The 15182-nt window shown below is 47.8% G+C and overlaps 1 protein-coding gene and 1 long non-coding RNA gene across 2 annotated transcripts; one reads left to right on the top strand and one right to left on the bottom strand.

The window, feature by feature from the left end:
* Positions 1 to 638: 638 nt before the first annotated feature.
* LOC128088569 (uncharacterized) lies at positions 639 to 8802 on the bottom strand. Its single transcript, XR_008210292.1, has 3 exons — positions 8079 to 8802; positions 6821 to 6895; positions 639 to 1763 (listed from the first exon to the last, which is right to left on the bottom strand). It is a non-coding gene; the product is annotated as an uncharacterized LOC128088569 (long non-coding RNA).
* Positions 8803 to 9153: 351 nt separating this feature from the next.
* On the top strand, positions 9154 to 14392 carry EDN2 (endothelin 2). Its single transcript, XM_052699252.1, has 5 exons — positions 9154 to 9343; positions 9531 to 9669; positions 10722 to 10841; positions 11265 to 11369; positions 12252 to 14392. Exons 1-5 carry the CDS (start codon positions 9280 to 9282, stop codon positions 12361 to 12363), a joined length of 540 nt encoding a protein of 179 aa, XP_052555212.1. The 5' UTR covers positions 9154 to 9279; the 3' UTR covers positions 12364 to 14392.
* Positions 14393 to 15182: the final 790 nt, after the last annotated feature.

Raw genomic sequence — 15182 nt, forward strand, 5'->3', positions numbered from 1 at the left:
TGAGGTTTTAGGTTTCTCAAGGATGCCTACATGCTAGGCTTGAGCACTTAATCCCCTCTGAATTTAGCTCTTTGGACACGAAGAGCTGCTTGTGCACAAGCCCTAGAGAGACTCTTAAACTAGGCGTTCCCCACTTTCTGTTTTGTTGGCAAGACCTGATCCATTAGGCATGTGCAGAGCTTGCCAAACCCACACAAAAGACAGCAGAGACGAGCCCTCAGACATGTGTGTGTACTAGTAGACTCGAAGCCCAGTGGTTACAGCACTTTCAGGATCTGAGGGAGAGGCCAAGTGTGAATAATCTATTTTATACTGTGGCTATTAAACACAAGAACTCCTGCTAGGAGACAATGAGGCTACCTGGGATGGGCTTTTTCATATCTGTCCTTCTATTTTGTACAACTAATTAGACAGTGGTTAAAGCAGAGGCTTGAAAGCAAGCGTTTGAACAGAGGGCAATGGGATATGGTGAGTGGGGAGGATGTCACTGCCATGAGAAAGGCTTGAGTAGTTCTCTTACTGAATTTCTGCAGAGCATTCACAATTAACAGTCCCTCTGGCTGCCTAACTCCCTTCTTTGCATTTCCCACTGATTTAGGCAACTCTGCTCATACTGGGTTTTCTCTGAGACCTGATAAACCCTGATACAGCAGCACATTCTAGCTCTTACCATGCTAGCAGAAAAAATGCCTAAAATCTTTGAATTTGTGTTTTTTGATTGCCTTGGGCCCTAGAAAAACTTGTGGCAGAAAAACAACGGGACTTAACTCAGCTTGCCAATACAGCAAATATGCAGTTCTTTATGGTCATTGATTTACATCAAACTTCACAGATTCAGGGGCAGACAGATGAGGATTATTACAGGGAGGGAAATGAAAGGACATGAAAATTTGGGTCTGTGGAGGGCAGAGAGAAGCACACCTGCTTGGTGGTTGAGCCAAACTACAGCACTGCAGGGAATACTGAGAGGGAATGGCCATGCAGGAGGTGGAGATGCCTCCTCAGGCTACGTCCATTTCGAGGTGATGGTGTTATGAGTTGCATTGGAGCACTGAGCGTCCATCCTGATCAGGTACAAAAGCAACCTTGGGCATCTTAATGAGCTGGGTGTAGCGTGCTTGTCCATCTCTTGGTGGTTGAGCTTGTCCAACCCTTGGTCATCCATTGGTCCATCCCAACGTGGTCTTGCCGACTGCATTGATGGGAACTGGTGTCTGTGTGTCACCTTTGGCCAAAGAGAGGGATTTCCATAGGAGTTTGCTTCGAAGTTGTTGAGAAGGCTTTGTGTGCCCTTCCAGACAGCATTCCCTCTTCTCCCTGCTCACCAGGACTGAGCTCCCCATCATCAGACCAAACCCCGCTGAGCAGTGGGAGCACACATCTCCATGTGACTGCTGCCAGAGAAAACCACCCCATAACCACAGCAGAGGCTGCTGTTGGGAAACCCTGAGATATAAATAGAAATTTCTCGGGGTTGGGGGGGAGCCAAGTCCTCTCACCTCCTTTGCTGCTCATCTGTCTTGTTTTCTCCCATTATCTCCAGCAAAAATGGAGGTGGTTTGTGGCATCCAAGAGCCAACGTGTCAGAGTCAGACACAACTACCGTGCGGCCTTCGGAGCAAAACTGCTGGTTGGCAACGCTGCTCCCAGCTCAGCAGCATGGAGCAGAGAGCTCAGATCCCTGGGAGTTCGTACAGCAAATAGACAAAACAACCAGCTCATGAAAAAGGACAATATTTCCTTCGTTCTTCCTCACCATTTTCCTATGGAGAAACAGAGATAAAGCAAGTATTAGAACGCCATTATTTTGGCTGAATTACAAACACAGCCAGTGACTGACATATTGTTAAGCATCCTTTACGAATACATCGATTTTGCTGAAACCAACAAATTAACAGCACAACTAACAAATATTATCATCATTACGAGTTTGCAGTATCTCATTTCTACAGTTCTGAAATTGATTATTCTTCCATTCTGCCTGAATGCACCTCTCACAGCGAAACCCTCGTTCAACATGCCACAATTGTTTCTTTCAGGCAAAGCAATTGCAGATTTTTTTGCTCAGAATTAACGCATTTCTCAGACCTGGGCTAATACTGCTGATGGAAATGCTGTCTTCTATAAAATTCCTCGTTGTTTTACATCATTTTATGTGGGAATCAAGAATTGCAGAATTCCTACTGAAGCAGAAAATCCGGTTGGAGCTCTCAGCTCTGATCCCTCTGGACTTGCAGCCAGATACCAATAGTTACAGTATAAACCAGCCTTTAAGAACTGAAGTTTCATGGCAAGATGGTTAACCAGTAACTGAAATTATGGCTACATCTGTCCAAGGGCAGAGACATACAGCAAAAAGACACTGCTAGCATAGACTGATCCCTTGCCAAGTTTGTGTTGTGATTCCTCAGCACCTAATTATTCCTACTTTAATTAAAGTTTCTTGTAAAACTTTCGTTGTTTCCTTCCCTAAATGATCTGCTTCTGCAGACTGAAGTCTCTCATCTCCTACCAAAATTGCAAATGGAGCTGGATGGAAATTATGACCTTCTTAGTTTGCTGGATATGTCAGTATTTTTTCAAGCCAAGCATTTCAGATTTCCTTTAAAAACAAGGTGTTGTAAAAAGTTGCAAGCCAGACTGAAATTCTGCATTTTCATGGCAGGGAATATTTCCACTATGATTTTGAGCACTTGAGTGAAGAAAATGAAATAATTTGGGTTGCTTTGAAACAAACTGCAAGACACAGAGCTGAAATGATTTCACTGAGTGCAACAACTGCCTGATTCAAAAGCTCTGGACTTTATTTCTGCCCCTGCTCATAATAGCGGGGGGAATGCAGAGACTCTCAGTGCTCAGATTCTTCAGAGCTCTCATTGGAAAATGTCTGTAAGATGTCTGTAAGCTCTCCAGGCACCGCCATAGGTTTGTACATGGTTCAGAACAATGGGATTTGTCCTCTAGGTGGCACAAATCAATACATCAATACATCAATACACCATATAAATAATTAATAATTAACCACATGTACAAGCACTGAGGTTTAAAGGGCACATATGTGCATTTTCTCTGTTTTCTTTGATTTTCTTCAAGCTGTACCTGCCTTCTGCCTTACCCCCTGCATTTAATTTTGTCTCTGATTGATCTTGGCAATATCAGGAGGAGAAATGCTTACCCCACATACCCTTAAAAAAAAAAAATAAAAAAAATAAAATAAAATAAAAGAATGTCTTTTTATTCATTCCATCGTGCAAGAAGTAAAAGCTTCTGGCCAAACAGAAACTAGCTGCTTAAGGAGGCCTTCAAGCAGACGTGCCATCAGCTGGTGCAGCCCACCACATACATTGCTGTGTCTGCAATCTGGAACACCTTGGCATTTGCAGAAAGCAGCTGCTGCAGAAGAGCAGAAAGGGATCTGTGCGCCTGTCCGGGTGGTAGGAACCCCTCTGAACTTGTCTCAGCTGGAAAGAGCGACGTTACACAAGCTGTTCTTCTGCACTTGCTGCAAAGGATTGGTATCATCAAGCAGCTAGCAATGGAAGACAGCTCCGAGGTGGTGATTAATTGCATTACACCTATTGTAATTATAAATTCCAGGTCACTCATCGTTCTGAAGGAGTTCAGCCATCAGGGTGGAGTAAACACAGACATCCATGTTAAAGTGTTCCAATGAACACCCAACGTACGAGGAATGTCTCCATGGGTTGTCTAAACACACACTGCACTTTTCTTTTCTTGCCCTTTGGGCAGAGAAAATATGCAATCAGACAGGCACACAGGACAGATTTGTAATTGTCATTCAATTTAACTCCATAAAAAATTTTCTTATGTTCAAACATTCCCCTCTGGCACAATTTTTCCATCCATAGAAAAAAAAGGTGAACGTGCTTTTGCTTCCCAGGCTGTGAGGAAGGAATACAATGGGTTCACAGCCTTCAGACTTTTTGAAAGGAGTGAACAGTGCTGAAAAAGATCAGCAAATCTTGATGTGGGAGAACTGCAAGTTTTCAATAGGGTATCTCCCTGCTGGAGCTGCTGTAGTGGAGGCAGGGCATCATCATCAGCACATTTATTACAACTTCATAGGAACAGTGATAAAAACAGCCTAGATCAGATCTGTGCCCATTTTGGGACCAGCAGGGGATGCTGATGGGGACAAGTCCTACCAGAAGTCTGCTCCCGTTGTAGGTGGGAGCCTGATGGAGTAGGAGAGCCATAATCCATAATGTTCAAGTGCTTTCCAAAGCCAATCACAAGTCCCTACATTCACCATATCCTCAGTTTAGCTGGCCCAATTCCGAAATTGGCTCAGACTGGCCCAAGAGGCAATTTCTTCTCTTATATTTTCATTCTCAGCATTCTGAGTTGCAATGTTTCAGGCTCTCCTTCTCCCTGCCCGCCATCCCATGAAGGTCCACCATTGCCACAACCCCAGTGATATCAGGCTTTCCCTATTCAAACAACTCTTAAGATCTCTAGTTACAGTGGAGAAGCACCTTCCTTCCTGGGAAGGATAGAAGCAGCAAACTTCATCTCCTTCCATCGCCTCCCTGAAGGATTTCTGCCCACCTGGTCATATGGGGGCACTGGGCAGCAGAACATCTCAAGCAGTTTCCAATGGCAGACCCAAAGCCTGAGGCCAGGCTGCCCCTCTCTATGTATCTGAGGGTCTCTGGAATCTCCTAGGCTGGGGAAAACACACCAAGATTGGGACTGGTGTAAACAACCCCTCATGCTATATTTGGGTGCTGATAATGCAAACCACAGACAAACATAGAACAAGGACAAATCTGTTGTCAGTAAACCATGCAGGCATTCAGATCTTAATGCTTCTTTTTGGTTTAGACCCATTAATGTCCATTTTGCTGTTGAATGAGTAATCCCATCTCAACTCAAACAGGCGGTTCTACCCCTCCCTTCTACTAACACCAATGTTCATACAAAAGAAAAAAACAACAAAAACAACAGAAAGTCACAGCCTGGAGTTGGTGTGCTGCACACAGAGTATAACCAGGTGCTTGCAGAGCAAATTTTGGAAAGGTAGGAGCTGCTTGGATTTTGAGTAACAGCCCAATAATGTTCTAATGCTGTCTTCACCTGGGAGGATGGATTAGCAACCCCGGTTACGTAATGAGTCCAGCCTTTATCCAAAAAAAGAGGCCAGGGGAGTTCCAGAGCTGCTTCAGAAAAAGGAGGATCCCCCTAAATATCAAGGTCTCAACCACTGATGTTACCCATATTGGAAGGCCGAATGAGTGACTTCCAAAATGTCCACGTTCCCAAATGTGCAGGTCCCAAATGTTGGGATTCAAAAAATGAAGCCACCAAATATGGGAGTCCTGGAGGAATGGGGTCCCCCAAATGCTGGGGTCTCATGTGATGGAAATAACAAATATTGAGGGTTTGCCAATACTGAAACACCAAGGTGCTTCAGGTACACTTCAGGTCACTCTCCATGGGTTTGAAGCCAAAATAAAAATGTAAGGTTAGGATTTGAAGGATGCTGTAGCATTGCTCATACAATTTGGTAGCATTCCACGGGCTGAAACTCTCCAAACCACAATGTTTGGGCAGGATGGTGTCTCCTAAGCTCCCTGCCATTCTCAGCACTTCTGAAACCATAAAGACAAAGTTCTGTACTGATGCTGTGTAGGCTGAAAGCGCTGGACAGCAAATGATGCTTCTGCCCTAAAGGAATCCAGACCTCCTTGTGCACCTTTCCTAATGGGGTAAAGCACTGCTTAGGCAGCAAGAGCTGCTCTGCTGGAATTTCTTGCAGTCAGCAGAAAGCTGTGATTTATAACAGCTGATGGGGAGGAGGAGACATGGTTCTCCCAAAGGAAACCCCATTTGACAATGTCTCCTTCCTATACTTCCTAACAGGACTCAGTGGGGGATGACCAACGGTGGAAAAATGTCACTAATGTACCAAGAAAAGAATTATGATTATTTGCTGGGCTTCCATCCACTGTGGGGAATTCTGGCTCGTGACATCACCCCATTGTTCCCGCCAGTGCCAAAAGCACGCTGGGATCCCATCTCCTCAATGGTTAAAGAGCTTTCCTGTTTGCTCGTTCCTGGTTTCCAAACAGTGTTTCATCAATGCTGCACGGGACGTCTCTTTTCTTGAGCTGCAATGTCCCTTTCGTCATGTCTGCCTGGAATTCTTTACGGCAGAGTGAACAATGTATTCCTACAGTCAGAAACAAAAGGGAAAAAATAACTGCAGGAGGCAAAGCCCATCTTTGGCATCCAGGACCCCGTGTAAGCCTTTGTTCCTTCTTTGGAAGCCTTGTTTGTGCAACACGGACCCGTCCCTCTGCTGGAGCCCGTTGTTTTTCTTAGAGATTTCAGTGTGGTGATAATGCCAGCAGTGCTGGCTGCAGGAAGCAGTGTCCCCTGCTCCTTATCAGGGGAACAGCAGGAGCAGTGCAGCGTCTCTGTGGCCAGGAGGTCGCTGCTCTCGGTCCAAGCAGAACCTCTCAGTGCAAAGGGGAATTGAACACTCAAGCTAAAATGAATAGCTGCTATTGGAACAGCGATGGTTGCAAGCCCAAGCAATAACATGCAGGGATGCTCGATGCTGAAACAGCTGTTTCCCCATGTCTGAAAGTTCTTCTTTGCAAGCCTACAGGCAAATTGCTCCATAAGAAACCATTGGTTTTTAACACAGAAATTCTGCAGCCCTGGGCAAAGCTCTGGGAGCTCTGTTCCAAACAGTCCTGGTCAATGTAGTCCCAATCCCACCTCCCTTCCACAGTGTTACCACACCCCTGCCACAGGTGGAGACCTTTACCCACAGCCCCACATCCTCTCAGACCTTTGAAGCACTGGTGCCAAACATCCCCACATATGCTGGTCAGGTTTGTGCCTGCTCAACGCAGCAGGGTATTTCCTGGAGGAAAAAAAAATGAGTTCAAACTCCATTCAATAGGCATATATGAACAAGAGGGTGTAACATTTGCTCCATTTTCTCCAACAGTGTAAATCACTCTTGGGATTGATGAGAAACGAACAAAACAAATGAGATCTTGGATGAAAGGTCTGGTTTGTAAAGATATTTTTGCAGCTGGTGTTAAAGGTAGATACCCAACAGATAACCCAGCACTTGTCTTCTTCTAGCAACAACTACAAGACCTTAACAGATATTTACATGTTGCTTCAGGTGCTTTTTGGAAGTGTCAGCTAATTGAGAGAGCTGCGGCCACAAAAGGAGCCTGGGAAGGGAAACAGCTTGAACGCAGATCTCCAAACCCTCAGGTTAACTTGAGACTGTTCACCCTTCCCAGAGGCATGGGAGACCTTCACACAACTCACTTCTCTCCCTGGTCCTTTCAGTAAATGTACCCTTGAAAGTCAAAGAACTGCCTAAATGGCAGCAGCACCCTTTCTAAGAAAGTGCCCCTTCAAGAACAAATGATGTCATTCACTCCCCAGCCTTTCCTCTGTGTGCACAACGGCTGCGTTACCTTCCCCACGTCGAAAATATCTCCTTTCATCCCGCAGTGACCAGAATGGGGATGGTAGAAATTGGAGCCACGAGAGTTCAATTATATCACTGGATTGGCATCTGGGATGACATGCAGTATCTCAGCTCAGACATAAGTCTGTAACTTGGCAAAGCTGGAGCATGGGCTGTAACAGGTAATGCTGCTATTGTATTTCCCTATTGTCTTCAGAATGATTGCTGCATTGGTACAGAGGTCAAAAACTTCCCTCCTGCTTCTGCTTGTTTGCTGCTCGCACAGAAGCGTTATTTTATCAATGACAACACTGTTTTCTTCTTATTTTTTTTTAAAATAGTTTTCGCTATCTCTGATTTTCTCTGCTTAGCATTTCCTCTATATATTGTAGCTGCAACCCCAGCTGTATTTTTCATCCTCCCCATCCTCCTGTCCCCTCTCTTCATTCCCACTCAGTAAACAGAGCTTTCTGCATTACCTGTGCTCTCGCACGTGCCATCACAACCAAAGCAGTTTGGTGAACAGAGAAACAATTTCCCCAGGTCCTATTATTTCAGTCTCACCATGGGATTCCCCCTGCACCCAATGACTGCATGAACACAGAGAGGGACTCACCCTGCTGCTTGGTCAGTGTGGATGATTGCAGGAATGCAATCCCAACCCATTTTCCTTCCACGAGATGCAGCCAGCAGAATTCATCACTCAGATAAAATCAGTTCTCCTCACTCCGGCCCATTGCATTTTTCTTGTTTCTCTTCCCACTCCTCCGCTGTGCTCCACACTTTGCATAGGACCTCACACCGAATCACATTAACACACACCACCTCGCATCCTTTCCCCATAATAAATCCTTTCCCGCGCAATAAAAACACTGTAAAACAGCTCGTCATAAACAGATGAGAACACACTCCCTTTCCTAAGGAGCCTTGAGAAAGTCAAGTGCAGGAGCAGTTTGTGTCCGTGTTTTTTTGCCTCTTGACCTGCTTTTGCAGGTCCCAATCCCACGCCATTCCCAAGGGCCGTGCCGAGCCAAGAGCTGCTTCTGGCCCACGCGATGCCCCCCGGGGGTTCCTCCGAGGGCAGTTTCCCAGTTGTTTATTATTCTTTTGGGGGGCTATTTTAATCTCTTGTGCCTGAAGGGCTGCGGCAGGCTGGGGTCAGTCTACGGGGAAGCTGCGGGGCCCGCGGGCAGCCCCATTGCGTGGGATGGGAGGGCAGTACGGGGCCGTTCTGCGGGCACCGCTCCCGCTCCATCTGCCGGCAGCGCCTGCAAACTGCTTCTGCCTCCACCTGCAGCACGCGTGGGATCCATCCCAACTCGGGACTCATCCCCACCAATCCCTACGGGAAACCAACCCAGTTTCACACACGCACAGCAGCGTTCCTCGCTGCCCCACGCTCCGAGCATCCCTGGCGGGGGAATTTCTCCCCGCACATCCCCATGCGGGAATGGAACCACACGCGTGTTTGAAGCTTGAGGCCGGAGCCGAGCTGCAGGACGGTGCCTCCCCGCAGTGGGGCGGACCCACGGGATGCCGCCTCCTTCTCCCCCTTCCCCTCCACGCGTGCCCGAGTCCCGATGTTTCCCCTGCGGGGCTCCACGCTGCTGGGCGGAGCGTGGCCGTGACGCGGCGGAGCGGGGCTATAAAGCACCTGCCAGGGGCCCGCTGCCTCCAGATCATCGCTGCGGCTCCGGCTGAAACGGTGCACGGAGAAGAGAGGAAGGGGGGGAAAAAAAAATAGAAGGGGGAAAAAGAATCACAGAAAAAAAAAGGCAAACTCCCAAAATCGAAACCTTCCAGCTCTCTCCGCGGCCATGCCCAGCCATCCTGCCGGTGCTGCGCTGCTGGCGCTCGCCCTCTGCGTCCTCCTGGAAGACGGTGAGCCCCGGGACTTTAGGGGTCCCGGATGCAGCAGGGGGTTGGGAGCGGGGGGCACTGCGGGGCAGTTTCTGCCGGGTTGTGCCAGGCTGCACCTCTGTGCTCTGGAATCACCGCAGCGCCCGCCGGAATGTGCGCCGGTGCTCCGAATCCAACCTGCAACTCATCCCTTCTCCTTCTGCTGCAGGTATGGGGCAGCCTCCCCTGCAGTCCCACCTCGGCGCGGCCGCGCACCTGAGAGCCAAGCGGTGCTCCTGCAACAGCTGGCTGGATAAGGAGTGCATCTACTTCTGTCACCTGGATATCATCTGGGTCAACACACCTGGGTGAGCGTGGGTTTTTTTGGGGGGTGGTTCTGTGGATTTGTCGTTGCCTTCCTTATCCTTATCCAGGATGGGGGGCAGTTAGATGGAGGTGAGAAAGGAGGTTCACGCAGCACCTGCACCACAGGGCACTGAGAGTTCAGACCTTTGCAGCTGCTAGAATACAGGCTGTGCTATGCTCGGGGGTTCCAGTATAACCCAAGGGGAATGGGATGAAAGCTCAGGGTGCTGCCTCCCCACCATTTATCTTTATTTGAGATTTGTACCTCTGCAAGACAAAAGCAATAGCAAGATGTTATAGCTGCAAGCCAGATAAGTTACATTACCCTCTTGCAAACTGTAACTGCCTGCTGGCTGCCAGCATTGTTAATGAGACAGTGGTGGGTTGGCACTAACGTCCCGTGGCTGCCAAGTCCTGCCCTCAAGAATGCTAAAGCAGCTCTCCGTGCAGTTTCAGACCAATGGCCATCGCTCTGTAGCAAAACACATGTACTCAGGTGTGGTTAAAATCATGCTCACTAACGTGCAATTACAACTCGCTGCTTGCTCGGAGCATAGTTTCAATCACTGCCAATCCTAAACCCTCTGGGAGGAGAGATTGTGATCAGAGATGGAGCAGGAATGTGCACACGCTAAGAGCTGGGGAAGCATGCTGTGATCAGGAGGACCTGTTATGGCCCTGAGATGTCTTCATCCGTACTATGTCCCATGCATTACAATGGCTGCGATTTGTACTATGTCCTATGCATTGCACATTCCATGTGCTGGTGGCTGGTGAGCCCAGCCCGTGCAGCAGCCCTTGCATGGGTGCAAGGAGAGAAAATGCGACTGGGAGGGCTGGCACGGCCATCTCCCTGGGAGGGGCAGAGTAAACAGTAGGTGGGAGAGGAGCTGGAGTTTAAAGGCTTGGAATTATCGGTGGCCTTTTCACCTTATGTCTATAGATGAGTCTTTTATTATCATGGCACTGGCTTGGCTGCCTCCCAAGGCTGTGTTATAAACCTGCTGGCTGATAACAAGCGAGCAGCAGCGCTGATTTCTCCTCTTTCCAACAGGCAAACTGCTCCCTATGGCCTGGGCAGCCCGCCACGACGGCGCAAGAGGTCGCCTGGCAGGTGCAAGTGCTCACGCTCCGGAGACAGCATCTGTGCCAGCTTCTGCCAGGAGGAGCCCAGGTGAGCTGGAAGGGCTGGGGATGCTCCTCTGAGTGCTTCAGGGAGAGGGGAGTGGAGGCTGTAGGGTTGCTTTGGGGTGCTGGCATCTCCCGCGTGCTGGGAGCTTATGTAGGGCACTCTGTTGTCTCGCTTTAGCCAGAGGTATAGAGGACTGTGTGCATTGTGGGGAGATCAAGGGCGAAGTTATTGTACAGATGTCATTAGTCTTATCAAAGCAATAGTCAAAACCTCCCATCATTAAATTGACTATGAATTGAGCGAGGCAAGAGGACAGCTGTAGAAATGAGGCTTAGATAACTCTCAAACAGCTACAATTAACCCTTTGAATCATGCACTGAACTTAGTCTGCCCCCAGTGATGTTAGAGCAGCGTTCCCCTGGTGCCTGCATGCAGGTGGCTCATGCACCTCTCCTTGCTCATCAGGTACCTCCAGAGCCTGAGGCTCCCAATGAGCTCTGGAGCATCGTCAAAGGCTCCACAGAGCGGTGATGTGAAGCCTTTCCAGCACAGCCTGTTGAGAGCCCTCAGGTGAGTGTGCCACTGAAACCCACTCTGAACTTGGGGTTGGACTTGATGATCTCCAGAGGCCCCTTCCAACCTCTATGATTTTGTGATTTGATGTGAACTTCCCTTGTAAGCAATTTAAAAATTTGGGGTTGTGACCTCAGTAGTTGCTGCTTGTGTTGCTGGCTTCCCCCCTTTTAATAACTCAACTGAGAAATTTCTGCTGTGTTGAACTGAAAGCTAACAGCTGAGGGAACCAGGGGTTTTCCAGCACTAAAGCAACATTACATAATGTAATTTTTAGTGGGGAAGTTCCTCTGATATGGGATGGGCAAAAGGGTGATGTGTAAGAAGGAAGGAGATGTTGTCCCATAGGAAAAGGATAGACTGGAGGGCAGCTTGGATTAAAAGAGATATCTCTTCTAACATCCCATCACTGAACAGTGCTGGAAGAGCTTCCAGAAATCTAAATAAGCCAAAAGGTGCCTGCAAATTGAGAAAGAATTGGTCAATTAGTGGCAGTTATATCAGATCCAAGGGGAAGAATTTCTGAAAGACAGATGTGGGGAAGCATCAGTTGTATCATCCCGAACAGGTGGATCGGTGCTGCAACTTATTACAGCTGCAGCTAGGGATTTCTACTCTTCCATCCCTTCTTCTGCCTCGAAAAAGAAAACTACAACAAAACAAAACCAAAACACAAACCCAAAAGCCAACGACCAAACCCAAGACACCAAAAATAGCACTAATAACAAACAGCCCAATAACAAAACACGACCCGAAGTGGTGACTGGTTGGTAAATGGCATAACATAAGCTATTGCCAGTAGGCAAATGATGTAGTATAGGCTATTGCTGAGTAGGAAAATGGATTGGTGAGTGAACATTTTGTGTCTCTTGGTTGCAGGGACCTTGCTGTCTCCCGCCTGCAGTTTGGCAAGCAGCAGCACCGTGCTCAGCGGAGTGCTCCACCAGCAGTTTTGCCTTGGAAGAAGAACATTTGGAAGAAGAAGAGATAAGAAGCAGGCGCAAACCAAGTTTGCCAGAAGAATCTGGAGTTCCGTGGGTGCCGCTAACTCCGCTGTCGGTAGTTAGAGCTGAAGGAAAGGCCATGAGTGGAGGGGGGAAGAAGTGGAAGTCTCCATGCTCCCATTGCGTGAACGAGTACTGCATGCACTCCAGAGACTGTTATAAAGGGAAATCAGTGTCTCTCTATACAGTCATAGACGTGTCGTGGAGCTGAATTGTGCCTTTTTGGATCAGGCAAGGGTCTTGCTGGTAGAGCACTTGCTACACTCTGCACTGGAGCCCAAGGCAGACACTCAGCTGCTGTAGGTGGTTGAATCACCAACAAAACCCAAACAGCCACGTGCCGTCCAGACACGGCAGCATCGAGTGCCTGCATCACTGGCCTGGCATGCTCTGCCCTCGGACCACGTCTGAGCATGGGTCTGCTCGGCCCTCTCTGACGTGGTCTGGCTGCTGTAGATGGGGATAAGCTGCTTCTGGGCCCAGTGTTGCACTTTTTTCACTTATCGGTGCGATGTGCATATGAATGAGACTCCTGTGGTCAAACAGCTCCCAGTATATATATATATATATAAAAGTGTATTATCTTAAAGCCCGAGAGCCATCTGAATGGTCAGTGGCATTCTTTGGCTGAGAAAGTCACGGGAGGGCCTTCTGGGTCTTGTTTAGGTGGATGATAGCTCTCTTCAAACCCAAGTGTGGCTCCTGCCACCATGCAGAGCAGAGCAGGGTGGGATGCTCATGTGCAGCTGTATCTCTGCAGCAGTTTCTGGCCCTGCCAGGCTGTTGCAGCCCCATGCATGGAGCCCCACGCATGAAGCCCCATGGAGCCTGGAGAGGGTCTGAGCAGAGCCAAGCTGGTGATCTGGATGGGTCAGTGCTGGAAACCTGGCTTGTTCCCAGGGAAACACTCCCATCGGGGTAGGGTTCCTCAGCTTTTCACCCCATACCCCAGCTTGCTCTCAGCTTTGCCTGAGATGAAGGGTTAGGGGCAGAGAAGATGGGTGGTGGGAGAATGATGCGCAAAGGCTTGCTTGCTGCTTCACTTAGATCAGATTTCTGAGTCGGACCCTATGTAATAAATGAGCAGTGTGTGGATAGCACATCACTATAAGAGTAACCAGAATAGAGAATGAGTCAGGGGCAGCCAGGTGGGATTAATGTGCAGAAAAGGATCAGCAGGAAGAGAGCACAGCACTGTCTGCACAGCTTTAGGAGAAAGGGTTAGACTTAAACCCACACAAATGATGGATGCTTCACCAGAGGCTGCACGGTGCTGCTGGCTCAGAGGAGGGAAGGAATAATTTGGGGAAGCACACAGAACCCAGGAGCTGGAAACCCATCCTGTAGGCAAACAGTCTCAAGGATCTGGGGCTGCATTGCAGATGCACTTTTGCTTGCTTGGGCAGATTGAACTTCTGTTATAAATTGTGGCTGTTGTCTGGTCAGTGCAGGTAAATAGCTGCTGTCGGGTCCCCCTTGCTGCCCGGTCCAGCATTACACATGAGCATTGAAAAAGATTGCTTGAGATTGGTGGTGGACCAAAACCTGTGTCTGCCTCAAGTGTAGTCCCATTGGACATATAAAATACTTCCTTGATTTTGCTTTAAGCCTTAGAGCAAAGGTGAGACCGATTGATTGCATTGTCAATGAAACAACCGACCGATCATTTTGGTCCCCAAAGCTGCAGGAAATTTTTTTTTTTCTATTTGACCTTCTGAAGGTTTGAGTCATTTGGGGGGGAAAAAAAAATAATTAAAAATAAATAAATCCTGAAAGGGTTTGTTCCAAAGGAAACTTTGCACATGGTTTAATGTGAGCCTCGTAATTTAAAATAAAACTACTGCTGTAAAATACTATGTATATCTCCTCGTGTGTGTGATGTCCCATCTTCAGCGTGACCGACTCACACATGCTGTATGTAGCGTTCTGACATCTGTATATTTATTTAAATCTACTGGTTTTTTTAGATGGCAATTTGCAAAAGGATCTAATTTGTAATAAATAATGGCAAAAATCGATACCCTTTATTTCCTCCCTTATTTGGTTGGGGTGGAGACGGTGGAAAAGAGCAAGAAGGCAGTGGGACAAAAGAAGGCAGTGAATGGGACAGCAGAGCTGGGTAGGGATGGGGATGCCGTGCTGAGCACAGCTTGAATCCCTGCTCTGTGTGTCTGTTAATGTTCTCTGATGGATGAGCACTTTGTTGCAGATCATCTCAGCAGGTCCGGCTGCGGCTGTTAGCACTGCAGGGACAAAGCAATCCCACCCCTCTGCAGCCCCATTGACTTTGAGATCTCAGTTTGGGGTTTGTTTTATTTTTCCCTCAATCCTTTGTTTTTTCAGTTCTTTTTTTTTTTTTTAATGGTTAAAAGGCCCTGATCCCATTAAAGCTGTGCCTGAAGACCACGTCATAGATTGCTCTGGTGTAGTTAACTCAGTGAATTTCATGGTGCAGCTGTGAGAAGGAAATAAAGAAACATTATCATAACAGCCAGCAGTGTGCTTGCTGCACACCCAGCAGCTCTAAGTTTGCTGTAGGTTTCTATGCCTTTCTGGGATTGAAAGTTTGGAGAGCAACAGCCCTGCCCTTTCCTACTGCCCAAATGCCTTGGCTGAGCTACAGCCAAAACTCAACCCTCAGACCTGGTGTTAGAATGTGCAAAAATCAGATTCCTTCAGATTTTTTTTTTAATGATTTTATGACAAAAAGGTGTCCAGCAACTGGCCTCAGTTCCCTATGTATAAAATCTAAGGCGTGTGCTTGGAGTAATTTCCAGAGTGACCTGCTTGGGCTGAGTCCAGGTGG

The sequence above is a fragment of the Tympanuchus pallidicinctus genome, unplaced genomic scaffold (assembly GCF_026119805.1).
Source record: "Tympanuchus pallidicinctus isolate F22 unplaced genomic scaffold, pur_lepc_1.0 scaffold35, whole genome shotgun sequence".
Lineage (NCBI taxonomy): Eukaryota > Metazoa > Chordata > Aves > Galliformes > Phasianidae > Tympanuchus > Tympanuchus pallidicinctus.